At 41.2% G+C, this 25746-nt stretch overlaps 2 protein-coding genes across 6 annotated transcripts in view; one reads left to right on the top strand and one right to left on the bottom strand.

Annotated features, from left to right (window-relative positions):
* The first annotated feature begins 66 nt into the window (after positions 1-66).
* On the top strand, positions 67-19062 carry LOC309395397 (uncharacterized protein C4orf36 homolog). The gene is made up of 4 exons (XM_081959594.1): positions 67-172; positions 14590-14716; positions 15315-15472; positions 18056-19062. The coding sequence occupies exons 2-4, from the start codon at positions 14652-14654 to the stop codon at positions 18196-18198; spliced, it is 366 nt and encodes a 121-aa protein (XP_081815720.1). The 5' UTR covers positions 67-172; positions 14590-14651; the 3' UTR covers positions 18199-19062.
* A 1446-nt stretch (positions 19063-20508) lies between these two features.
* PTPN13 (protein tyrosine phosphatase non-receptor type 13) overlaps positions 20509-25746 on the bottom strand; it is a 173096-nt gene continuing 167858 nt past the window's right edge. For all 5 annotated transcript variants that reach the window (XM_081959190.1, XM_081959192.1, XM_081959193.1 and 2 more), the window contains exons 44-47: positions 25228-25565; positions 23169-23384; positions 22398-22460; positions 20509-21400 (exon numbers count right to left, since the gene is read on the bottom strand). In XM_081959190.1, the coding sequence (XP_081815316.1) occupies positions 21320-21400; positions 22398-22460; positions 23169-23384; positions 25228-25565 (698 nt within the window). In that variant the 3' untranslated portion in view covers positions 20509-21319. The remainder of the gene's footprint in view (positions 21401-22397; positions 22461-23168; positions 23385-25227; positions 25566-25746) is intronic.

Here is a 25746-nt window from a genome sequence, read left to right as displayed (position 1 = left end):
AAGAAAAAATATTCATCTATTATTTCCAAGAAAGGCAAAATGACATGTCAAAGCTTTTGCTATCCAAAACTTTTTTTGGGGGGGGGGGGGAAATCACTTTCTCCACACCAACCTCACTCTTCAGCAGTATTTTTAAAAAATCCACAGGAGAATCAGGAAGAAGGGAAGACAGGTATGCAAATTAATCACATCAGAAAAAGATAGTTTTAAGATCAAATGTGCCAAATGAATGGATTCGTCATTGTAAGTTTTCCATCATTTTGGTTTAGTCACTGTTGGAAGAAATGTCCTTCTGGGTTCAGCTCCAAGTGGGGGGAAAAGACACTGGAGATATGGAGGCTGCTTGGAAAGATGGTTTAATGGTGGACAGGATCACATGGCTTGACCTCCTGAACAGAAAAGGGAGATCACAGAGGCAACAGGGGGTAGATTTGGAATAGTGGTCTTACCTCCAAATCCAGTCACGCTACCGGAAAGATATGAGAGAGTGGGGCATTAGTGGGGAGTTGATGGCAACAGACAAGATTCTTTTGGGGACAAATGATAAATTGATAAAGAAGATTTACACATTTTTATTGGAATATAAGATGGAAGAAGAGCAGGTCAAGGAGACAATGGTTGCATGGGCGATAAACTTTAGTTATAATATACATTTGGACAGATGGCAAGAACTTTGGGAAAGGAACAGGAAAATAACATTGTCAATGCCGTATAAGGAAAACTTATATAAGATGTTTTATAGGTGGCACCTTTCGCCCACAAGAATCGCTAAAATGTTCAGAAATTCATCACCAAATGTGACACAACGGGGACATTGAAAGTCCATTCTTGTAATAACTGTGGATGTTAGTCTGTGACACTGATGCCATTCACAGTTTTGGTGGCGCCTGTCTTCAAAGCTGGTGGCATCCTAACACAGAGCTGGCCAGAGGGTTCTGCCAGCAGTTGCAAGTTTGACGTTCCCTTGGTGGAATGTCACAGTGGTGTAGAATTTCTTCCACGGTGTTGTTGGGAGAAATATCCATCTGAGTTCAGTTCCAAGCCAGGAGGAAGACACTGGAAACATGGACGCTGATTGGAAAGATGGTTTATTGATGAAGCACAACCACATGTTTTGTGGTTCTGGGCAGCTGACAAAAACAAAGTTGAGAGTAAGAGGATTTTATACCTTCTCTTGGGCTTTAACTTGAACTTCCGGTTCCTGTGGAAGAACATGTATTCTATTGACTGCTGTCAAACTCCCATGGGGCTATGCAGGGGTCATCGCTGAGGTTGTCTGAGCTCCCAGGTTTGGTTGAAGCTTGGCTGATGCAATGTCCTTAGGAGATTATGCAATGCAGTGAGCTCTGCTGCTAGTGGGTTAATCCTATTATGTCCTGAGAGGTCATGTCTTAATCCCATCACCCTGAAGCTGAAGGTCTTTTGTCTTGTAGATAGGCTGTTTTAGTCCTGCTGGGGCTATTAAGAAAAGTGAGGGCTGCTTTCCAAGAGCATGTTTCTCCTTTAGGGAAATACAATACTCTGCCTTTTTTTAATATTTCCCAAATCTTTCATTCTTCTAGGAAGAATGTGCCTTCTAAGGGAAGACACTAAGGTCTTTCCTTAGTGTCTTAGTAGTGCTTGCAGAGTCAACCATGAGGTCTCTTCCCAGACTACAGAACAACTGGTGAGGCATACAGAGGTCATCCATTCTGATCACCTGTCCCACCCATCTAATCTGGGCGCTAACAATCAGGCACTTCATACCAGTGGATGTTGAGATCTCAGATCTCTATTATCCATAATCATCACAATTATGACAAATCACGGCTTGAACTATCTTGCTTTGCATGTAATGAGTCTATCTCATATATTAGTTTCACCTTTTAAGTTGCATTACTGAAATAAATGAACTTTTGCACAATATTCTAATTTTTTGAGTTTCACCTGTAATCGTGAGGCAAATGAACTTTTTAAAGGAAGCCTTCCCCAATCTTCCATTTCATATGGTCCTTAATCATCACAGAATCATGCCACTTAGAAATCATTAGGGTTCCTGATACTACAGATGTGAGTATAAACAGCCACAGGAGTTATAACTTCTCTAGTTAATATTGTCGAAAAAGAAGCTGAAAATAAAAACCAGTTAGACAATTTTATGGAGATTGTCAGAGGCACAGAAAGAGCAGAGAGGAAAAAGGTATCCAAAAAAGGAATTAGCCAAAAATAAAAGAGAGAAATAGTGGGAAGCGAAAGAGAGAAATCCCTGGGAGGGTTATCCAAACAATCTATTGAAAAATGATAGAAAAGATTCAGAAGAAAAGACATAATACATATAAAAAGAAAAAAAGAATCTAGAAGCAGGGGATTAGTAGAAGAAAATGAAATATGTTAATCTTGGCAATGATATGTAGCTAATTAAGATGTGTGGGAATTATATTAATCATTATTAACTGTGGAAACTAATTAAGTAAAATGCTTATTATGCAAAAACTGAATTTGAAGATATACAGGTGAAACTCAAAAAATTAGAATATCATGCAAAAGTTCATTTATTTCAGTAATGCAACTTAAAAGGTGAAACTAATATATGAGATAGACTCATTACATGCAAAACAAGATAGTTCAAGCCGTGATTTGTCATAATTGTGATGATTATGGCTTACAGCTCATGAAAACCCCAAATCCACAATCTCAGAAAAGTAGAATATTGTTAAAAGGTGCAATATTCTAGGCTCAAAGTGTCCTACTCTAAGCAGCTAATTAAGCCATAACACCTGCAAAGGGTTCCTGAGCCTTTAAATGGTCTCTCAGTCTGGTTCAGTAGGAATCACAATCATGGGAAAGACTGCTGACCTGACAGTTGTGCAGAAAACCATCATTGACACTCTCCATAAGGAGGGAAAGCCTTAAAAGGTAATTGCATAAGAAGTTGGATGTTCCCAATGTGCTGTATCAAAGCACATTAATAGAAAGTTACATGGAAGGGAAAAGTGTGGAAGAAAAAGATGCACAAGCAGCAGGGATGACTGCAGCCTGGAGAGGGTTGTCAGGAAAAGGCCATTCAAAAGTGTTGGGGACTTTCACAAGGAGTGGACTGAGGCTGGAGTCAGTACATGAAGAGCCACCACACACAGACGGATCCTGGACATGGGATTCAAATGTCATATTCCTCTTTTCAAGCTGCTCCTGAACAACAAACAACGTCAGAAGCGTCTTACCTGGGCAAAAGAAAAACAGACCTGGTCTGTTGCTCAGGGGTCCAAAGTCCTCTTTTCTGATGAGAGCAACTTTTGCATCTCATTTGGAAACCAAGAACCCAGAGTATGGAGGAAGAATGGAGAGGTGCACACTGCAAGATGCTTGAAGTCCAGTGTGAAATTTCCACAGTCTGTATTGATTTGGAGAGCCATGTCATCTGCTGGTGTTGGTCCACTGTGCTTCATTAAATCCAGGGTCAACGCAGCCGTCTACCAGGAGATTTTGAAGCACTCCATGCTTCCTTCTGCAGACGAGCTTTATGGGGATGCTGACTTCATTTTCCAGCAGGACTTGGCACCTGCCCACACTGCCAAAAGCACCAAAACCTGGTTCAATGACTGTGGGATTACTGTGCTTGATTGGCCAGCAAACTCGCCTGACCTGAAGCCCATAGAGAATCTATGGGGCATTGCCAAGAGAAAGATGAGAGACATGAGACTGAACAATGCAGAAGAGCTGAAGGCCGCTATTGAAGCATCCTGGTCTTCCATAACACCTCAGCAGTGCCACAGGCTGATAGCTTCCATGCCATGCCACATTGAGGCAGTAATTGCTGCAAATGGGGCCCAACCCAAGTACTGAGTACATATGCATGCTTATACTTTTCAGAGGTCCAATATTGTTCTATGTACAATCCTTGTTTTATTGATTCCATGTAATATTCTAATTTTCTGAGATTGTGGATTTGGGGTTTTCATGAGCTGTAAGCCATAATAATCACAATTATGACAAATCACGGCTTGAACTATCTTGCTTTGCATGTAACGAGTCTTATCTCCTATATTAGTTTCACCTTTTTAAGTTGCATTACTGAAATAAATGAACTTTTGCACGCTATTCTAATTTTTCAAGTTTCACCTGTATGTTACCTATAGACAATTGATGGAAATGATTGGTTTATTTCTGAAGGGATAAATAATGACATTGTTTATGTGTTAAGAAAAAATTAAGTCTAAGATGAAATATGGGAAGAAAATAATGCGGCTAAAATTGGAAATGGAAATATAATGTAAAATGAATTATGTATATGTGAGAATGTTAAAGGGGGAACCGGAGAACATTTTGTTTATAAAATAAATTTAAATATGTAACTCCCCCCAAAAAAAAACTTTGTTTGAAAAAGTAAAAAAAAAAGAAGTTATAACTTCTCTGAACCAATAACTGACTTCCCACTGCACATGAATTTGCAATTTAATTATGGTTTGATAAGTCACAGTATTGTAGCTCCACACGGACTAAGCCACAAGACCTTGTCTGTAAGTCTATGTGATTTGAGTTTGCCTGAAACATGAGCTGAAAACCAAATCAATAACTAATCCCCATGGCTTAGTTTGGGGTGCAAGCCTGATCGGTATCTTAATCACAGGTCTGTGGTGAAGAAAGCATAAGCATCACTTCATGGTTGGCTCCTAGCCCTTCAGTGGTGTGACGTTGCCGTTGCACAATTGCACAATTTCCCAAAATTTCTGGTAAGGAGGTCATTTCTTTTTCCACAAAGTTTGCTTTTATAAATAAATCTTTCGATGAATCAGCTCAAAAGATATTTCTGGTTGCTTCCTATTATTCTACTATTGCTTATTTATACTATTCTTTTAACAAGGAATATCTTTGTCAGTCATCCTAGCATAGAACATAGAATAATAAGATTGGAAGGGACCTTGGAGGTCTTCTAGTCCAACCCCCTGCTGAAGCAGGAGACCTTATCTCATTCCAGAAAAATGGTTGTCCAGTGTCTTCTTGAAAACCTCCAATGATGCAGTTCTCACAATTTCTGAAGGTAAACCGTTCCACTGATGAATTGTTCTCACTGTCAGGAAATTTCTCCTTAGTTCTAGCAAATGTGGATTACTGTTAATTTCCAGTTAGAATGGATTGAGAGCAGGAGATTTCTACAATTTCCTTAATAAAGTAACAACTGAGCAGGATTTGAAAAAAAGAAGTTACAACGTATCTCCAATACCGTTGAAGAGATTCATAGCTTCAGTGACATCCAGCTTGGTAAAAGAAAGATCGCTGAATTTATGTTTGTTCTATTTTCACCCAAAAATCTGTGTCTGTGACGAAGAATGGAAATGGTTTTGATTTCAAACAGCTGGAATTTATATTCCCCTAAACAAGGAATTTAATAAACTTGTTTGTCTATTCTTCACAGCAAGCTTTGGCAGCATCCCTAGTGCAATTTAAACACGTTCCACATCTCAGGAGATTTTAAACATTTGTTATTTTGAAAATCCTTTTCGTTGGCATGGGGAACGTTGCGGTTCATCGTTGTGGAGAATTGCTGTCAGTCAAAAACATAGAAAATCATTTGGAGCCCGCAAGTCTTCAGAAAGCCAGTTTGGTTTAGGGATGAAGGTCCTAGCCTAGAAACCGGGAGACTGTGAGTTCTAGTGTTACCTTCGGCATGAAAACTGGTTGGCGGACCTTGAGCTGGGGGTCTTTGCCTAGCCCAACTCACCACACAGGGGTGTAGTTGTGATGAAAAGAGGAGGAGGAAGGAGAATTCGGTACACTTGCCACCTTGAATTATTTATAATAATAATAATAATCTATATAAATGGCTTGGTGTGTACGTGTATCAGAGGTGGGTTCCTACCGGTTTAGCCCGGTTTGACCGAACCGGTAGTGGTATACCAGCCTGGGTAATAGAACCGGGAGTGACCCAGGCTGGCTATGCCTTTGAACCAGTTCCCTGGCCGCCGCATTCACCACTGCCATCTTTTTTGGAGTTCTGCGCATGCGCAGAACAATTTCTGTTGAACTGCGCTCGTGCATGTGTGAAGCACACCTATGAGCGAACCTGGAGTTACACCGGCTAGAACCCACCCCTGATGTGTATGTGTATCCAGCATAACTCTGGAACGCCTCAAACAATTTCAACCAAACTTGGTACGTAGATGACTTACTCTCTGGGAAAAAAATACGGTGAGGGGAAGACACCCCTAACACCCCTCGGGGTGTGTGTTCTGTTAAGACACAGCCTGTTGTGCCTTAAAATGGCTTCTACTGTACTGCCATAAAATGGCTTCTCCTTTACAGCGCAGTAGAGTTGTCATGGTAACTGCTTCACAGTACTCCACAAGGGGGCTCTCTCTAGTAAGGCGGAAAATCCAACATTAGAAATTATGTTTGGTCCGGACATTTTACCCCTATAAATAAAAACCCGGGCAACTCCGGGTTATCAGCTATTGGTGGGATAAAAATCAAATGGAATAAAATCCTGCTGGTGTACGGTACTTGAGAAATCACAAACTCTTTTCTCATTCCCTCCAACAACAACAACACCTAGAGATGCGTTATGTCTCTTTCTTCTCTTCCCCCAGTCTCCTTTTTTGGCTTCTAGTCATCATGATGGGAAGTTGCAAATTGCTGCAAGTTTTTTTTAAAATGTCAAATGGCTTAACTATTAACAAATAGATTACCTATTTCAAGTTCTGGAGGGGAGAGCCTTCTTGAAAATTAAGAAAGCTCTTCAAAAATGAAATTCCCACTTTCTCTTTTTTTAGCCCGATTGTGATCTTCAAATGGAATCAAAAGCACCAAGCTTTATACCCTTCTGACATTTTCTGCTTCCACGTTTTAACTTTTTGCTTTTGACCACTTTGTTTCTCGGCACCCGCAAAAAAAGAAATGCTTGGAGGAAGCGATATTTGGAGACGTGTCTACCGTGGAATCCACGATTGGAGGGCGGGTGCTCCCTCAACTTAATAAAGTTATTCAAGTCTGTTTTTCCTTTGGAATTTAACTCTGCCTTTCCAGCTGCTTCGGCCAATGCCGTACCTTTGCTGAAATAACACCGAAAACTAAATAAACCCAGTTCTTGGCTTGCTTAAAGATTTGACTGGCAAGGCTGAAAATGAGGCATCTGGTGAACATTTTGTTCCTCTGTAACCAAGCTTTCTCCATCTCAGGCTGTCTGCAGGCAAGGCAGCGAACTTTGCCATCAGACGACAACTCCCTGGGTACGTGGGGACAAAGCAAGACACTGATCTCGTTCCAATACAAATGGAAGAAAACATTGGGGCCGTAACTGGCTACCTTGCAAAGCAACCATTGGTGTCCCAGCATCGCTTTTCTCTATTTCCAGTGTTTATAGGCCGTGGAATTATTTATGAAGCCAAAATGACATCACACCATTGCCAGCAGGATATATCAGCAGGCAGTTGTACTTTTGCAGAAGAAATAACTTTAAAGGGGAAATAACACTACGAATTGAGGACATTCCTTGGCTTTGGGACAATGACTGCTGAGATGAAAAACAGAACACCAGAATTAGTGGAGGAACAGAACGGGCTGCCACCATGATGAATTGTCTAACTCCAGAACTCAGGGTGTTAACTTCAATAATGTATAGACAGACAGTGCTTACACATCGGTGAAATATTTTTCTATGGCTATTCAGAGGCCATCATTTACTGGAACGTTACATCAGTGTTTTTTTTTACAATTATGTTCTTGATTTACAACTGTTATTGAACCGACAGTTATGGTCATAAGTCAGGACAGTTGCAAAGGGAGTCACCATATGACCAGATCAGAGGTGAAATGCTAGTGGTTCGGACCAGTTCGCCCGAACCAGTAGCAAAAAATGCTACTGGTTTGCCCGAACCGGTAGTAAAAAAATGCTACTAGTTTGGGCAAACCGGTAGCTCTGACGATCAGCTGTGTGACGATCAGCTGTGCCACACAATTACTAATTGCCCGGCACAGCTGATTGTTACACAGCTGATCATCGGAACTACTGGTTTGCCCGAACCGGTAGCATTTTTAAACTACAAGTTTGGGCGAATGGCGCACATGTGCGCACCAAGCAAACTAGTAGCAAAGCGAACCGGTAGCAGAGCATTTCACTCCTGAACCAGATCCATTTTTAATGACATTTTTTTGAACTGCCAAATTGCAGGTAACTGGCAGTCAGTAGAAATAGACTGCAGTACTGCACTCTAACCACTGCGCCACCATGGCTCTTTGGAAACTATGGAGTATTGGGCTTCAGAAGGCCATTTTATGGGATTAATGTCCTTTCTTTGAATGGAAATCTCTCTGCTTGTTGCAAACAGCACCCACTCCACACAGCATTGAGGTAGTCTAATTATAATGATTTGCAGGCCGCCTCCTTTAAAATGAGCAAAAGGAAATGATTCATCACTTAAGTGCTTGGCTAAACTGGAGAGCTCCGCATGAAACAATTGAAGCTGATAGACGCAAATGAACAGGAGTGTTCAGAAGCCGTCTATCCCTAATCACCACATTCTTAGCTCTTGAAAGGACAGCACAGGTAGAAACAGAAGAAATTAAGACAGCAACAGCACTTAGCCTTATGTTATATACTGCTTCACAGTTCTTTTATAGACCTCTCTAAGCACACACAAAGTCAACATATGGCCCCCAACAATCTGGATCCTCATTTTACCCACCTCGGAAGGATGGAAGGCTGAGTCAACCTTGTGCCTGGTGAGATTCGAACTGCCAAACTGCAGGCAGCCAGAAGAAGTAGCTTGCAGTACTGCACTCTAACCACTGCACCATCACAGCTCTTTGATGGTATCTATAAGAATTTACATTCTGTTTCTTATCCCCCCCTCTCTTTCTCTCTCCCTCTCTCTCTCCCTCTTTTTTCTTTCTTTCCTTCTCTCTCTCCCTCCCTCCCTCTCTCTTCCTTTCTACCTGCCATTTCTTTCTTTCTTTTAGATTCCTTCTTCCTATGATATAGGGCAGGGGTGTCCAAACTTGGCAACTTTAAGACTTGTGGACTTCAACTCCCAGAATTCCCCATCCAGCAGAGCTGGCTGGGGAATTCTGGGAGTTGAAGTCCACAAGTCTTAAAGTTGCCAAGTTTGGACACCCCTGATATAGGGTGATGCAGTAGCTCAGCGATTAAGACACGAGGCTTGTCGACTGGAAAGCCAGCAGCCCGGGTTCAAGCCCCGAGCCCCATGCAGCGGGCTGAGCTCCCATCCTTGCCCCAGCTCCTGCCAACCTAGAAGTTTGAAAGCATGCAAATGTGAGTAGATAAATAGGTAGCCCTTTAGTGGGAAGGTAACAGTGCTCCATGATGTCATGCTGGCCACATGACCGCAGAACTGTCTTCAGACAGAGCTGGCTTATGGCCTTGAAACAGAGACAAACACTGCCTCCTATAGTCGACTAGTGGAATAAAATCCTCAGAATTCCTTATTCCTACTATGTACTGATGCTACTAGTGATAAGCTGGTTTGGAAAGAAATATGGCAACACTAAACTGATAGTGAATGTATTAACAAAGTTAGATCAAGGCATTATCAGGTAGCCCTCGACTTACAACCACAATTGGGACTAGAATTTCCATTGCTAAGCAGGACAGTTGTTAAGCGAGTCAAATCAGATTTTGTGAAATTTTTTGTTGCCCTAGTTGTTAAGTGAATTCCTCCAGTTATTATATGAATCATATAGTCATTAAACAAATCGTGCTTCTTCCGTCAACTTTGCTGGCTGGGAAGGTTCCAAATGGCGATCACCTGATCCCTGATCCCTGCAGCCATTGTAAAATACATGCCAGTTGTCAAGCACCCACATTTGGATCCCTTTACAGTAGAGATGCTGCAACTATTGTAAGTGCAAGAACCGATCAATCCTACGTCACTTTTTCAGTGGCATCGTAACTTCCAACAGTCACTAAACAAATGGCTGTAAGTTGAGGACTCCTTGTACCAACGATTGTATCTGAGTTTACACAAAACACCAAACCATCTCCGATTAGAATTTAGCAGAGGTGGGAAACGCCTTTCGGGTGCGTTTCAAGGTACTGATTACCATCTTTAAAGCGCTCCATGGCATAGGACCTAGGTATCTGCAGGATCGCATCCTACCACACACGTCCCTGCGACCTATCCGCTCACACAGAGAGGGGCTCCTCCTGGTGCCGTCTGCTAGGCAATGCCAGCGGGCGACACCTAGGAGTAGATCCTTCTCTGTGATGGGCCCAACCCTCTGGAATGACCTCCCCCCAGACATTCGAACTACCACCGACCTCCGTTCCTTCCGGCAAAAGTTAAAGACTCACCTATTTCAATCAGCTGGCCTGGCACTTTCTTAGTTTTACCTCCCGGGGATTTATTCATTTTAATTGGGTTTGGGGTTTTAATAAGCTTTTAATGTACTATATTTATTATTCTATATACAGTCTTGCAACCTCCTCCATCTACGTATTTAATTATTTAACTGTTTTATGTATGTATTTTATAACGCATTTTAGTGACTGTACACCGCCCCGAGTCCCTTTCGGGAGAAGGGGCGGTCTATAAATACGAATAATAAATAAATAAAATAAATACCGTTTGGCCCGGTTCAGCCAAATAGGTGGTAACTTGGCAGCCAGGGTCGCTGGAACCAGCAGCGACTCAGGCCCACCACGCCCCCGAACCAGTTCTTCGGTGCCATTGGTGCCACCATCTTGTTTTTGGCTTCTGTGCATGTCAGAAGCATTTTTTTTAGTACTGTCACATCCCTGAGCAAACCGGCAGTAGCAGCAGATGGAACCCAACTCTGGAATTTAGTGCAGTGATTTTCAAACTTGGCAACTTTACAATGGGTGGACTTCAACTGCCAGAATTCCCCAGTCAGCCCTGAAACGTGGAAGTCCATCCATCCTAAAGTTGCCAAGTTTTAATACAGTCGGTCAAGACCACTAACGCCTTTTAATTACCTATCATTACTAAATGCTGCTGTTGAAACACAACCCCACTAGATGGAGTCTTGCCTTCAATTTTAGGAGAAGTCTTGTTTACAACCTCAACTTAGCAACTATAGAATTTCACATTCCTGGTTTCTGAATAGTACAATTTCCTGGCCTTTTAAATTATCTAGTAAATACCCTGGAGGGGGGGGGTACTAAAAGGTCAGCTTTACTTCTGAAAACTTCTGAACAGAGCAAGAATTTCATGGAATTATAAGAGGTGGGTATGGTAAGAAATTTTACATTATTAAATTATCATGTTTTTCATTCTAATACAAATAAAATTATAAACTTAATCATAGTTATTACATTCAGCCAACTTATATATTTCTCATATTAATACATATTTAAATTAAGTTGCAGTCTGTCATTATTCAATTATTCCATCTTTTCTCTTATTGTTGTTCTTATTTTATTATATAAAAGTATATACAATATTTTCCCCTTCTCTTATTTCTATCCCTTATTCTAACTTTTAATTATGCCACCTTTATTAAAAGATGTTTTCTTTCTATCCTACCTAGCTTCTAGTCACGTCACCTACCTAAAAAAAGAAAGGAAAGAGAAGAAAAAGCAAAGCAAATCATAACAACAATAAAGAGAAATCATCTATCCATCGTCTCTTGCCCGCTTCAATATTTTAATTGCTATGCTTTTTTTGACTTGCCTCCCATATTCCTCTCTTGGATCTTTCTCTCTGCTGCACCCACTTCTGGGTGTTCAGTCTGGGTATTTCTCCCAGCTCTACCCTCTTCCATCGCCTAGTTTCCAAAATTTTTGCCCAAGCCTGTGTCTCCCTTTGAAATTATTATTATCATAATTATTTTATTAGTTTTATTTGTATTAGAATGTATGACACCCAGGTGCCCCAATGCTTACGCAATACATTATGTTTGTAAAAAACAACAACCTGAATTTAAAAAAATTATCATTTTTTCCCTGCAGCAGAAATACCTGAGGCAGTGGTGGGTTGCAGGCAGTACGCCCCAGTATGGGTGTACCGGATCCTGCCCGGAGCACCCACCTGCCTGCTGTCCTTACTTGTGCTTTAAGCTTTTGGTGCTTCCACGCAAGCACATGGTACGTGCCTGCGCAATGCTCCGCTGAGCAGCTGGAGTGTCGCAGAGGCTTGTGGAAGTGTTATTTGATGCTAAAACACATGTGTGCGCTGCACGCTTGTGTGCGCCGCGCGCTTGTGCGCGCACACCGGAACCCGCCACTAATCTGAGGGATCAGCAAAACTCTTTGTGTGTGTGTGTGTGTGTGTGTGTGTGTGTGTGTGTGTATGCGCTCCATTTCATGTTGGGAAAGATTTCTTAACTAACCCAACTTTTTTTCTACTGTATTCAGCATTTGCCTCATAAAAAAAACTACTATTAGCTAATTAGGGCCCTCTGAATCAGTGTAAATATTGCCTCTTAGCCCATGTTGTAATATTAGAATAAAGGGATAATCTGATTTAAATTTTTTTTTTTTTGCGATTCTCTGTTGTCTATGGAGATCAGTATGCTTATAGATACAAGGATTTGTGCTTTCTGCATTCTCTGGATGCGCGCATGCGTGCGCAAACCCCACCCTCCCCCCGCTTTTGGTGCGTGATAGCACGGTGGATCCATTTTTCACTCTCCCCAGGCTCCAGAGGCTTTCTAGGAGCCTGGGTAGGGTGTAAACGGCCTACCCCGCCTCCCACAGGCCCTCTGGAGGCCGGAAATGGCCCGTTTTCCAACTTCTGGGTTGCCCATAGTGCCGTTTTTCGCCTTCTGGAGGAAGCCTCCGGAGGGCGAAAAACGGCCCAACGCACAAACTGGAAGTGGGAGGGTAAAAAACAGCTGAAAATAAAGGCTGAAATCAGCTGGCCAGTGCGAGTATGCGCACTGGACCTGACAGGGCAACGCCTCGCGTGCCCTAAGAAATGGCTCGGCGTGCCACAGGTTCACCATAATGGGTATATGCCATCCATTTCACTGCTGAAATGACTGGGTAGCTGATGCTTTATTTTGGAACTAGCCACAGATCTATGGCCATAATATTGGGAGTGGGCCAGACTTTCTCTGTCTATGTCTGAGAAATATTTTGCTTAGGACAGGAAATTCCCAAAATTTTCAGCAGCCTTCCTGCCTCCCTCTAAAGTTAAGATTCTCTATGTACCAAAGTGATAAAATACAGTTTTATGGAGAAGCCTGCTCCATATACTTGTGTTCAGCCAGAAATGCTAATGAGGCTTTATAATACTCTTTATTACATCAGGAGCAAATGTGTTGAGAAATGTCAGAGACAAATAGATATGCGCCCATGGCCAATGATGATGGGTTAAGCAAAAAGCAATTTCCAGTGGGCTCATATCCATTTGATTTCCGAAGGGGGAAACAAGAATTACTAATGTTTTTTTCCTGGAGATTTAGGAAGGCAGAAGTCGCATTATGAAAATATAAGTAACAATTGCTGTCTGTACCAACTGGCAAGTAAGTGGGAGAAAACAAAGTTATTTTTAAAAATCAAAGACTGATTTTTAAAGATGAATAGGATTATTATAAAAAGGATCAAATAGTGAGGATTTCTGTGGGCAGTGCATGGTTTTGTAGCCTGGATTTATAACTGATATTAAGGCAACAGTCCTAAATTTATTATTCAGCAGTAAATTCACTACGGCCAGCAGAGCTGGCAGAAGAGTCAGAGAGTGAGGAGGTTGGGGAGGAGCATGGGCCAGTCCTGGGGGCTGAGGAAACCTCAGACGAGGGCTCTGTGTCGGAGGCAGAGAGGGCGCTAGACAGCAGTGAGGCAGAGGAACAGATGGAGCCTGTTCCCAGTGTGCACATGTGCAGAACTGCCAGAAGACAAGAACAACTCAGAAAGCAGGGTCAACTTAGGAGTAAAGCCACACCTTGGAGGGGATTGGCCTCTCCCGTAGGGAAACAAAAGAGGAGCGAACGGGGAATGGGCTTTTGCAGGAAACAATTCATTCCTTCGGTCATTTCAAGAGGGCAAAGTTCTGTTTGTGACTATAAGAGACCCTGTGCCAAGTTTGCCTTGTCCTGAGTTTGGAAACTAGTTATTTGACAGCTCTCCAAACGAGATAAGGTTCGTGTTGATAAACATTCCTCTGAAAGACTGTTTGCTAAGCCTTGTGGACTGTGAATGAAAAGAATTCACAGTCGTGTAAATAAAAGAGGTTTTGCCAGGACCAAGACCCCGCTTCTTGCTTGTTAAGGAAGTCTGGGTCACAACATAGACTTTCTTGGTTTTTGTCCTTGAAGATGTTTCGCTTCTCATCCAAGAAGCACCTTATTCGGAAGCTGCTTGGATGCTTCTGGATCTGGAACTGAAGAAGTTTCTTGGGTAAGAAGCAAAAGGTCTTCAAGGAAAAACCAAGGAAGTCCAGTTGCCTTTTGCAGAAGCATCATGACCCGGAGGACTGAGACTTTCCACACTCACTGCATATGTTTATGGATAAATATATGCAGGACTTCTTTGGGACACCTATGGAATTGCCATCTCTTGGGCCACTGTTTATTAAAATCCAAATACAATCTTGTTTTTTTTAAAATCATTATTCCAAATCTGCTTCTTGGATGAAACCATTCAGAACTTGGTGATCAAATCCAGGACTGAACATTTAATGTACTTTCCATGTCCAGGTAAAGACAACAAGAGGCTACCCAACTACTTCTGACTGGTGTGTGTAAAGATACCCCCTGCAATGGAATATGACTTACACAGGAAGAAGAAAATCACATCTGTTTTGAAAGCCAGCCCTTACACAGTGTACGATTTTCTTACTATGTTTTAGAAATATAATGGAGGTGGGGATTTATTTATTTTGGGGGGCTTTAAGATACCACTGCAACCCATATAGCACCGCCAGCTTTATGAAGGCACTCCCCTTTCACTCCTCTTTTATTTCCTAAGGGAGGGGAAATTCAGAGTCCAACTGTGGCTTTACTTCCAAGTCAATCCTGATTTCTTAGCTATTCTTTTCTTCTGGCAGCTCTGTGCATGCGCACACTGGGAACAGGCTCCAGCTGTTCCTCTGCCTCACTGCTGTCTAGCTCCGAAGGCGCTTGATCACTGCCAGACGGCTTTGGCCCCACCTCTGCCTCTGACGCAGAGCCCTCATCCGAGCCTTCCCCAGCCTCCAGGACTGGCCCATGCTCCTCCCCGACCTCCTCACTGTCCGACACTGCTGCCAGCTCTGCTGGCGCGCCATAACGAAGGGATGGATCCTTATCCATTAACTTTATTTCATGCCTAGTAACCGATACCCATTGATGAACACCTACTCCATTCTTTTGCGTATTTCTTGGGAGGCCTTTGACAAAATGTTTTGCAAAGTTATTACTACCTATTGCTATTAATCTTGCAGGCATGATCGTGTTGAATTTGCCGAGCTTACAAAGCGTTTCTCTAAAGATTTTAAGGAAAAAATAACCAACCCTCTTCATTTTGACATCTGCTGGGGTTCTCCTTTCAAGCTGCGGCATGTGACAACTATTTTGAAAGTCCAAGTCCCTTCTGTACAGTGTAAGCTGATGTATTTAGTGGAAATGGGTGACAAGACTCCAAGAAGGCAATAGAATGGATGTACAGAGGCAGGGTGCTATTCAGCAATTATGGTGGGGACCAACTGTGAGGAAGCCTGAATAGCTTGACGGCACCTCAAAAACATCAAAATGATGCGGCAGGAAACAAATGTTAGATGCACTGTGAAGGTCCTGAAAAGATAAAAGCTCTCATGTTCTTTTATTTATTTCAGAGTGACTCTAGGCAGTGTACAATTAAATGCATAAAAACATAAAGATACAATACCTCAGTATAAGCATTCAGGTAAAACAAGAACAAAATTAAGTTAAAAATCAAAAGAGGGGCTAAAAGCAGTGGTGGGATTCAAATAATTTAACAACCGGTTCTCTGCCCTAATGACCCGCTGGATAGGCGGAGCTCGGTGGTCATGTGATTGGGTGGGCGTGGCCAACTCGACATCACTCACGTCGATGGGTGCTTCACCTTAGCTGTTACAATGTATTAAGGGTTAACCAGAAAGGCAGTTTCTGTAAGCAGGGCAATGAAGATTAGGCTAGAAGCAACGCCAGAATGTTTCCTTCTTGCCTTCCTTACAGGATTAGCCCTGTAAAGTGGGAAAAAACAAAAGGAGATTTCTTCCAACAACCGGTTCTCCAAACTGCTCAGAAAGTTAACAACTGGTTTTCCCAAATAGGTGCAAACTGGCTGAATCTCACCACTGGCTAAAAGGCACTCACTAGCCCCAGGGTTGCGTGCCCTTTGGTGAGCTCCATGTGAAGTGGCATAGCCAGGTCTCCTGATTCTTTCAAAAGCCTAGGAGAATGGTGGTGGTGGTGGGGATAGTCCAGAGAGCAGGGGCAACAGTAAAGAAGGCTCTCTTCCTTGATCCTAACAGTGGAAATCTTTAATGATGAGGCCCATAACATGCCTTCTTTTGCCGATTGGGTGGGCTGGGCTAATGTGATGGGAATAAGATGGTTCCTCAGGTAAGGAAAAGTCGTTTTAGATATCCCAAAGGTTCTTTTTCACAAGGCAACTGGACTCTCTTGTTTTTTTTTCCTGTGAAGACGTTTCACTTCTCATCCAAGGAGCTTCTTCAGTTCTGACTGGGGAATGGCAGGATTTATATTCCTTGCAGACAGCTGGTCATTTGCCTCCTTTTAGAGGGTCATTGAGGCCACTTGGAGGTTTATCTGTGTCCACAGGGTCATTTGAGTAGTGCAACTATGTGTGATGCCTTTTTGGCTGAGGATGCTTTCTGTTTCAATTGGTAAGAAATAGGTACTTTCTATTTTAATGTTTTTATTTTAAAGGGGATGCAGTGGCTAAGATGCTGACCTTTTGATTGGAAGGGCGGTAGTTCAGTGGATCGAATCCCTAGTGCCACGTAACGGAGTGAGCTCCCAGCTTCTGCCAACCTAGCAGTTCAAAAGCATGTAAAAATGCAAGTAGAAAAATAGGAACCACTTTGGTGGGAAGGTAACAGTGTTCCGTGCGCCTTTGCCGTTTAGTCATGCTGGCCACATGACCACGGAGACATCTTTGGACAGCGCTGGCTCTTCGGTTTTGAAATGGAGATTATCACCACCCCCCTAGAGTTGGGAACGATTAGCTCATATGTGTGAGGGGAACCTTTACCTCATTTTAACGTCACACCTCTCTTTTTAAAGTGCATGGAATATTTACCTGAGTCTAAGCCACAGTTTTTTCAAAACTTGGCAATTTTAAGAAGTGTGGAAATCCCAGAATTCATGCTAGTTGGGAGAATTCTGGGAGTTGAAGTCCACTTCTTTTAAAGTTGCCATGTTTGGAAAACACTGGCAACACAGTATAATCTTAATGGTTTAGTTTTCCAGCTAAATTGAGTTTTAACTCTAAATCGAGTTAAGAGTTTTCAACATAAGTAGTGACTGCCTGCTTGGTCAACATTTGAGAGGGGTAGACAATAGATCCTTAATTCACCACTAGACAAAAAAAAAAGGTACCATATTTTTCGGAGTATAAGACGCACCCTTTTCCCTCAAAAAAGAGGCTAGAAATCTGGGTGCGTCTTATACACTGAATACAGCAATTTTTGCCTCCCGAAACCCCGCCCCTTTCACCAAAATGGCAGTGCATAGCTTTTAAGAGGCTTATAGGTTGCTCCTGGGGGCTAGGGAGGGCAGAAATGAGCAAAAAACGGGCCATTTTATGCTCAATTTTGCCCCCCCCAGTCCCCAGGAGCACTCTATAAGCCTCCTAAAGGCTATCCATGCCCCTTTTTTTGACAAAAAAAACGGGCCAATTTTTGCAAAAAATGGGCCGGGTTTTGGTCATTTTGGGGGGGGGGCATCTTCCAGGAGCACTCTACAAGCCTCCTAAAGGCTATTCATGCCCTTTAAAAAAAAACAAAAACCAGGCACATTTTCACGAAAAACGGGCCGTTTTTGGTAGGTTTGCAGAGTGCAAAACTTTTTTTTTTTAATTTGCTTCTTCAAAACCTTGGTGTGAAAAACATGGTAGTTCCTCAAACTTCGGGGGATGATAATATCTGAGCTGACTAATTATGCTTTGATTTATCTTTTGCACTTTTCTGCATTGCAGCATTAGAGACCGAGAGGATTTTGGAACGCCAGAGACTGGAGAAGTCTGAACTCCAACACAAAGTTTCATGTGGCGGGCAGACTGAACTAAAAAGCAAGATCTTTTTGGAGAGAAGACCACTGCCCCCTAGTGGTTTTTACTAGAACCTGTTTACCTCTGTATATGCATTTGTCTTGTATTTCTCTGAGTAACTGTGGTCCAGCCGGGGATTGAATCAATATAATAGCAGAATGAACACGAGCAGGCTGGCAAAATGATTTTCTGCAACTGTAATATGATCACATGTATCTATTAACATCATGTTACATTACAAAAGTGCCTTCAGCGTCATATGTGCGAGGGGAACCTTTACCTTATGAATGTTACACAATCACTCCAAATGGATGCCTTATCATTCACCATAGATCTCTTGGAATAGCTCAGTTTTTAAATATTTTACAACGCCAGGATACATTCTTTTAATGGAATATATGTACTGAATATATTTTAAAACAATACCATATTTCCCTTGTTAATTAAGGACCATCTGTTTTTGGACCAAGTATATTCTTGTCTCTTATTGCTAGAAACATACAGACACAAACACAGACACAAAGAGAGGGAGAGAATCAGGTTAATCTATAAGAATAAACTATATAAAATCCAGTTTGACTTTTTGCTTGGTTGATAAGGTATTACTCAGCTGTGGATGTACACTTTTCTGAAAATGAAGGTAGGACTGATGGTAATTTGTTTATACTACAGCATAATTCTGAAGATGACATTTTCTAATTATAACAAAGAGTCTTTGGATATTTGAAAGACTTAACAAATGTATTGTTGCACTTGTGCTGATCACAGCCTCCAAAGCTTTGCAGTAATAAATCTATTTGCCCTGATGTCAAAATGCTTTGTGTTGTTTTTCTTTCAAAAGGCTAGCATGTTCCCTCTGGATACGGAATATTTGCTTCATTTGTAAGGAACAATTAAAAAAAAACATACTATAATCCCAGACCCGAAGACCTGCATTACTTTTTGTAATTTACTGGATCCAATTTCACGTATGAAATAATATAAGGATCAAGAATTTATCAAATTAAGGCCAGCTCTGCTGGTATGGACATGTCCTGAGAACAGCGCCTTCTACTGTTGCCAAGACTGCCTACCAACTAGAAGTCAATGGCCGGCGACTTTGCGGGCACCCAAAGCAAAGATGGCAAGACACCATCAACACAGATATGCAAGCCATGGGCCTGCGTTGAGTGAAATGCTACCGGTTTGGACCAGTTTGACTGAACAGGTAAAAAAATGCTACCAGTTCGGGTATTTCCGATGATCAGCTGTGACGCGTGATTTATATTAGCTAGAAATTAGGAAATCCTGCTTTCTAGCTAATATAAATCGTGCATCACAGCTGATCTAAATAGCGTGGCACAGCAGATTTCCCCCCCATCGTTGTTCTACTTACCTTTACAGGTGCGCTCAGTAGCAGGCTCCACCCACCTGCCTGGACGTCATCATGTCCATTCTTGACGCTCTGCGCATGTGCAGAAGGTCCTGCGCATGCACAGAGGTGACCTGTGCACCAGTGGTGGGATTCAAATATTTTTACTACCGGTTCTGTGGGCGTGACTTGGTGGGCATGGCAGGGGAAGGATACTGCAAAATCCCCAGTCCCTCCCGATCAGCTGGGACTCGGGAGGCAGAGAATAGATGGGGGCGGGGCCAGCCAGAGGTGGTATTTACCGGTTCTCCAAACTACTCAAAATTTCCACTACCAGTTCTTCAGAACTGGTCAGTACCTAATGAATACCACCTTTGGTATGCGCTCACATTTGCGAACTGGTAGCGAAGGTAAGTAGATTTCACTTTTGGCCTGTGCCCCGGAGACACAGCTGACCATGCAAAGTGGCGTTCAACCATCTGAAAAGCTGACCCTGTACTTGTGGGACTACACTAGGAGGAAGAAGAACTTGTCAGATTAAGACTTCTATTTCTATTAAGATCAGCTGGAAAAAAAGTTGTTTATAGTCCACAAGATTTTCTACTCATGCCATAGTGGCATCGCCCATATTAGAAATATCTGTCCCAAGAAACTTGAGCTAGCTGCACTTAGTTCTTTTGGACATCAACTAAATACTTGTTTGTACCATATTTTGGCCCCACAGCATTCTTAAGTGATAGAAATGGTGGATTAAATGAATGTTCGTCCTTTGTGTTTCTGTGCACAGGGGAAAAAAAGGTAATAGACTGCAGCCAATTACTAATGGCATTTCAAGAGCTATATAAATCACATGGCAAGCAGTGTAAAAAACGAGGGGGGATGATTGATTCCATGGCAATGTCCAAGTTTTATAGAATTCAGATACTTTGAAAACAAGGATGGAAGTGATTTCAACTGAAGTTTTCTTGAAAACAAGGGTAGAGGTTGCTTGAAGCTGAAAACAAGCAGATCTAATGGACACAAAACAGTTATTACATGACATATTTTAAAAAGTGACTTTTTATTTACACCGGGGGGGGGGGGGGAATGTTTCAGCAGTTAGAAGTTTAGATATTTGATAATCCACCTTTTTTTTTGTAAAAGTATATAAATATATACACAAGCCTTTATATAAACATTGTAAAGTGTGATACAGTAAATATTTGCTATTTTCCCATACACGAATAAGTAAAGCTTAAATACTGATTTCAAGTATTTTCTATAGAAATCTCTACAATATTACAATTGGAAAAAGATAGCTCTGTTATAAACACACTTGAAAAACAGCCAAATCAAAATGTACTGTTAGAAAATCCATCAGGATAAAATACTGTTTTATTCCCCTCCCCAAAAATAGCTTCCACATTATATAAGTAACTGGAAAATAATCTGCGAGAAGCATGAATATATGTTAAAAATGTTTTTAACATGTCAATTACTTTCAATGATTTGAAAAAGCTGCCAAAATGCAGCACAATTAAATACAAATGTATATAAATGATGCTTAAGTGCCTACACCTATGTAAAGGAAGAAGCCTTCCTAGTGGTACCTGATGCTTAATTGAGACTGGAACTGGAATAATATTGGCAAAAGCTGTTTATAGTCCCACTCGCAAAGAATCTTGGGAATTGCAGTTTGAAGAAAGTGTGTGCAAGCATTTGTCAATCACAATTCTTTTTTCTTTCGTTGATCTACATCTTCCATGGAAATGGTACAAATGTTAAACCAGCTTCAGTCTGTAATGTGAATACACCCAAAGTATCTGAGGGCATATTTTTAAATGTATACTTGGCACAATATTTTAGCTGCTTCTTTGCTGTTCTTCTCCTTGAAGACGTCTAAGGACGTACAAGATAACTTGATAGCAGAAAATGTATTGGTCCTGTAAAAGGGAGGAATCATTGCATCTTCTCACAGAATACAAATGTCAAACAGAGACACGTTTTGGCTGTGATAGAGAAAATTCTGCTTAACGGATTCCCACCCTTCCTTACACAACATTTTTCACCCTCAGCAAAAAGATAGATTGCATCTTTTGGATGTATTTCATGGGAGGTTGCAAAATGTATGGGTAGCCAATATATAAAATCTCTTGGCAGCAATAGTGCAAAGCATTTCTCACTTCGGTTTCCAATCTCATAAAACTGTATAGTCTCAGGAACATTGTAAAAAAAGTAAAATCACAGGGAAGGAAGTGTGAGAAATTTGCATGCCTGAAAGTTCCTTTCATCACTTAATTTTTATCTTCAGAATTTCAGTCTTTCCTTCCGGAGGGAGTTGACTATAAACATTTATTTATTTAATATATCATATTTAGAAACCGCCCATCTTCCTTATGGAACAGGTCTGGGTGGTTTCCAAATATGATATATAAAGAATTATTTTAAAATTATGCAGAATATTTGAAAACAAGTGCTGTGCAAAGCAGCTTAGTGCAAAGAAGATTAAAGCAGCTACATCTTCTGTAATGTAGACATGGTGGCTTTGAAAAGCTGAGACAGAATCAATCATGTTTTGCACATTGTTCCACATTTTACAACGTAATGTGAAGACTTTTTTTTTCTGACCCCCTTTTTTAAAACTCAGCATTTTATACATCTCAAAACTACAGTTTGCTTTTATGTTGGTTTATCTTCTTACTGCCCTCACTTTGTAAAGTTTCCCCCCCCCCCACACACACAAATGGTTTTATTCTTATTTTCCATGATATAAAACCATCCAGAGAGTCTCAGCTACTAAGAAATACAGAAATCCAATAAAATAAATACACTTTCCATTTTCTCCTTTGCTTTCATTTCCCAGGACTCTTTGTTGGGGCATGTTAAGAACTAGAAAACCTGAGTCACAGGATCATGTGTTGCAATTCAGGATAAACATACCTCAGTTTGTATCATGCCATGCCTTTGCAAACGCATCAGCCGCACCACTTCGGAGATATCAAACTGTGAAGAAGAAAAAAAAACCCACTCTAAATTGCACGTTGTGAATTTTTTATGGAATTCATCCCTCCCAAAGTTTAGAACTGATGCTCAGCACCAAATATGACTCTTGGCCTTCACAAAGCAGAGGGCATCCCAAGAGATGCAAGCCAGGCTCTGGGAGGGCGAAAAATGGGCCTCCTAGACATTCCGGAAGGTCAGAGGGAAACCCTAACCCTAACCCCCCCTGCTGAGGTGTAGGAGGTCAAGTAGGCCATGTCTACCATAGCCACACCCACTCAGCAACTGGGCAGAGAACCAGTTGCTAGAAAATTTTAATCCCAAGATATGAAAACTCAAATCTTTTAAAAATCTGTATTCTGATTTGGATATTACTCCAATGTTGGGACAAGGAATCTGACTCAGAAGACAAGGAGCTTATATTAATAAAACCAGAAACTTCTGAAAAAATTATCTTGGGTAATATATTAAAATTGTACTGTGCAGCCAATGGAGATTAAAAAAAAAGACTAAAGTGGAATGAGCCAGATGTACATATATCAATAAACTAATTCAGTATCCATTGTAAGAATAATTAAAATAACTTTCCCCAATCTGGAATTCTTCAGATGAGTTGGATGACCAGAATTCCCATAGATGGCCACCTAGAATTTCGTGAATTACAATCTCAAGTTTGAAGGATTGGAGGAAGTTTCATGTAGGTTTACTCACCTCGAGGTCTTGGCTGATTAAGCCCAGGACCACGTCAAGGCAAATAAGCGTCCCTGATCGCCCAATTCCTGCACTGCAGTGAGTAATGATGGGTCCTGATTTGTGGATGTGCCTCATGTAGGAGATGAAAGTTATCAGATCATTTGGTTGAGATGGTGTGTCATGATCTGGCCAAGCAGTAAAGTTTAAATGGGAAATATGCCGGAGTTCACCAGTCTGTAGATTTGAAATTCAAACAAGAACACATACAGAGAAATTAAGACCATCAAGTACCCTGAAGAGAACGAATCTCACAAGGATGAACAGTCCAATCTAATTTTTTTTTAAAATCAAATCCATAGCTGAGTTCTCTTTCCTTCATTACAGTTTCTTTCAACTTAGCATCTTCCAAATGTATGGAGACGCAGCTCCTCAACTTCTCAACTACCTTCAACCTAGAATGGTTCCAGATCACTCCTATGTTGAACTATGTGAAATTTAACATGGATATTAGCCATGAGTTCCAACAATGGGGAAAGAATACAATGACTAAAGCAGAAATTTTAGGGTCTAGCAGTTATTAAAGATTAATGGTAGGTTTAGCAAATGGAATCTCCTCAAAAGACAGATTAGAAGACTACAAGCATTGTAATAACGGTAGTTTTTGACTTATGATCACAACTGGGAGCCAAATTTCTATCCTAAGCCATTGTAATCATTAGTTAAGTTGCAGCCAATTTCACAATCACTTTCATGAGGGATGTTAAATCAATCACACAGTCATTAAGTAAATCATGCGGTCATTAAACAAATCCAGCTTTCCCAGTGGGCGTTTTTTGGCCAGAAATCAGCAAAAAATCACAAGACCAGGATCTCCAACTTATAAATGTGGAGCTGTCGCCAAGCACTCAAATTGTGAACACGAGACCTTGGGAGTGGCGCAATGGTCATAAGTGCAAGTACAATCAAATAAGTCATTTTTTCTGAGGCCGCCTTAACTTTGAACCATTTTTAAATGAATGGTAATAAGTTGAGGACTACCCGTATTACAGATGTTCAAAATACAATTGAAGTAAAAACATGGCTAAACTCTAGAAGTTTGCTAAAGCTTGCAACACCTCTTGATGTTCAATTAAGACTTTGGCTCATCATAATTGTTTATTATTTCATTCTTTAAACACTAAACACTTCTACAGATAATCCTTGATTACAGCAGTTTCTTTAGTGACTGAAGGTACAACAGTACTGAAGAAAGTGACTCATGATCATTTTCACACTTATGACCATTGCAGCATCCCATGGTCACCTGATCAAATTCAGATGCTTGGCAATGCACTTGTATTTATGACGGTTGCAGTGTCCCGGGGTCATATGATCACCTTTTGTGACCTACTGATAAACAAAGTCAACGAGGAAGCCAAATTCACTTAACAACCATGTTACTAACTTAAGAACTGCAGTGATTCACTTAACAACAGTGACAAGAAAAGTCATAAAATGGGACAAACCTCACTGAACAAATGTCTTGCTTAGCAACAGAATTTTTTGGGTTCAATTGTGGTCGTAAGTCAAGGACTAAGAGTATTTTACATATTTCTGAATTTATTTTCAACAACAGAATACCTTACGTCACCAGACTTGAAATTTTGGGCTTAGACAACTGAGAACTACGCTGCCTTTGGTCTGACCTAAACATAGTACATAAAATGTATCAGCTACAATGTCCTACCGGTCAATGACTACTTCAGCTTCAACCACAACAATACATATATATATGTATATACATATACATATACACATACACATACACACATATATATCTATACATATATATATGTATATGTGTATACATATATGTGTGTGTGTGTGTGTGTGTTGTATTTGTGCTGATAAATAAATAGATAATTTTGGGCATACCAGGGGTTGTAACACAAACACACACACACACACACATCCTGTGCAAATGTCAGATTTTGGAACCATAGAAGCAAGAAAGAGGAGCAGAAGTGGGTTTCCCCCACTCCCTCGGATTTCTCAGGCTGGGTCTCCCATGATACCATCCTCAAGACAAGGGCCTTACCTGAATGTCCTCGAGTTCCATGATCCTAATAATGAAGCCTTTGAGTTCCTGCAGCCGCACCAGAGAGAGACGGAGTTTATCGCTGACCATTGTGGTTTTGCCAAGAGCGTTGGGCCAGTACCGCTGACATTTGACCTTTTCTCCTTCTACTTCCTGGGTCATCATGGCTATAAGCGTGCATTTCTGTTCCCAAGCCATTTGCCAGAAGTCATCCACCGTATTAGGGAGGGGTCCTTGGCATGCAATGTAAAGATATTCCTTTGACCCCACCAGCATCCGGATAAAACTGGCATTGATATAGCCGCCTTCAGGCCCAAGAAGCACCCTTGTGGTGTCATCTGCAGTTCCCAACAGAGAAGGACATGGCCTTCATTCATTGTCACTATTATTATCAACTGAGCAATAAGGATGGAATTTTACCTTGTACCAATTTAAAATCTATGCTAGGTAAAACCAAAAAGGAAGAGGAAGGAAACAGGGGACAATAGAAAAGTGGGGAGAATATACTAACATTTTAAT

Source organism: Natrix helvetica (assembly GCF_964273705.1).
Source record: "Natrix helvetica genome assembly, chromosome: 7".
NCBI lineage: Eukaryota > Metazoa > Chordata > Lepidosauria > Squamata > Natricidae > Natrix > Natrix helvetica.
Note: the sequence above shows the minus strand (reverse complement) of the source record. Positions and strands in the feature narration are given on the sequence as shown.

Excerpts from the sequence above, each read along its gene's own strand:
- LOC309395397 (XM_081959594.1), top strand. The coding sequence starts at position 14,652 with ATGGAATATGACTTACACAGGAAGAAGAAAATCACATCTGTTTTGAAA. Across the intron at positions 14,717-15,314 it reads AAAGCCAGCCCTTACACAGT|GCATGATCGTGTTGAATTTG; the intron begins GTACGATTTTCT and ends TTAATCTTGCAG. Across the intron at positions 15,473-18,055 it reads CCAAGTCCCTTCTGTACAGT|CATTAGAGACCGAGAGGATT; the intron begins GTAAGCTGATGT and ends TCTGCATTGCAG.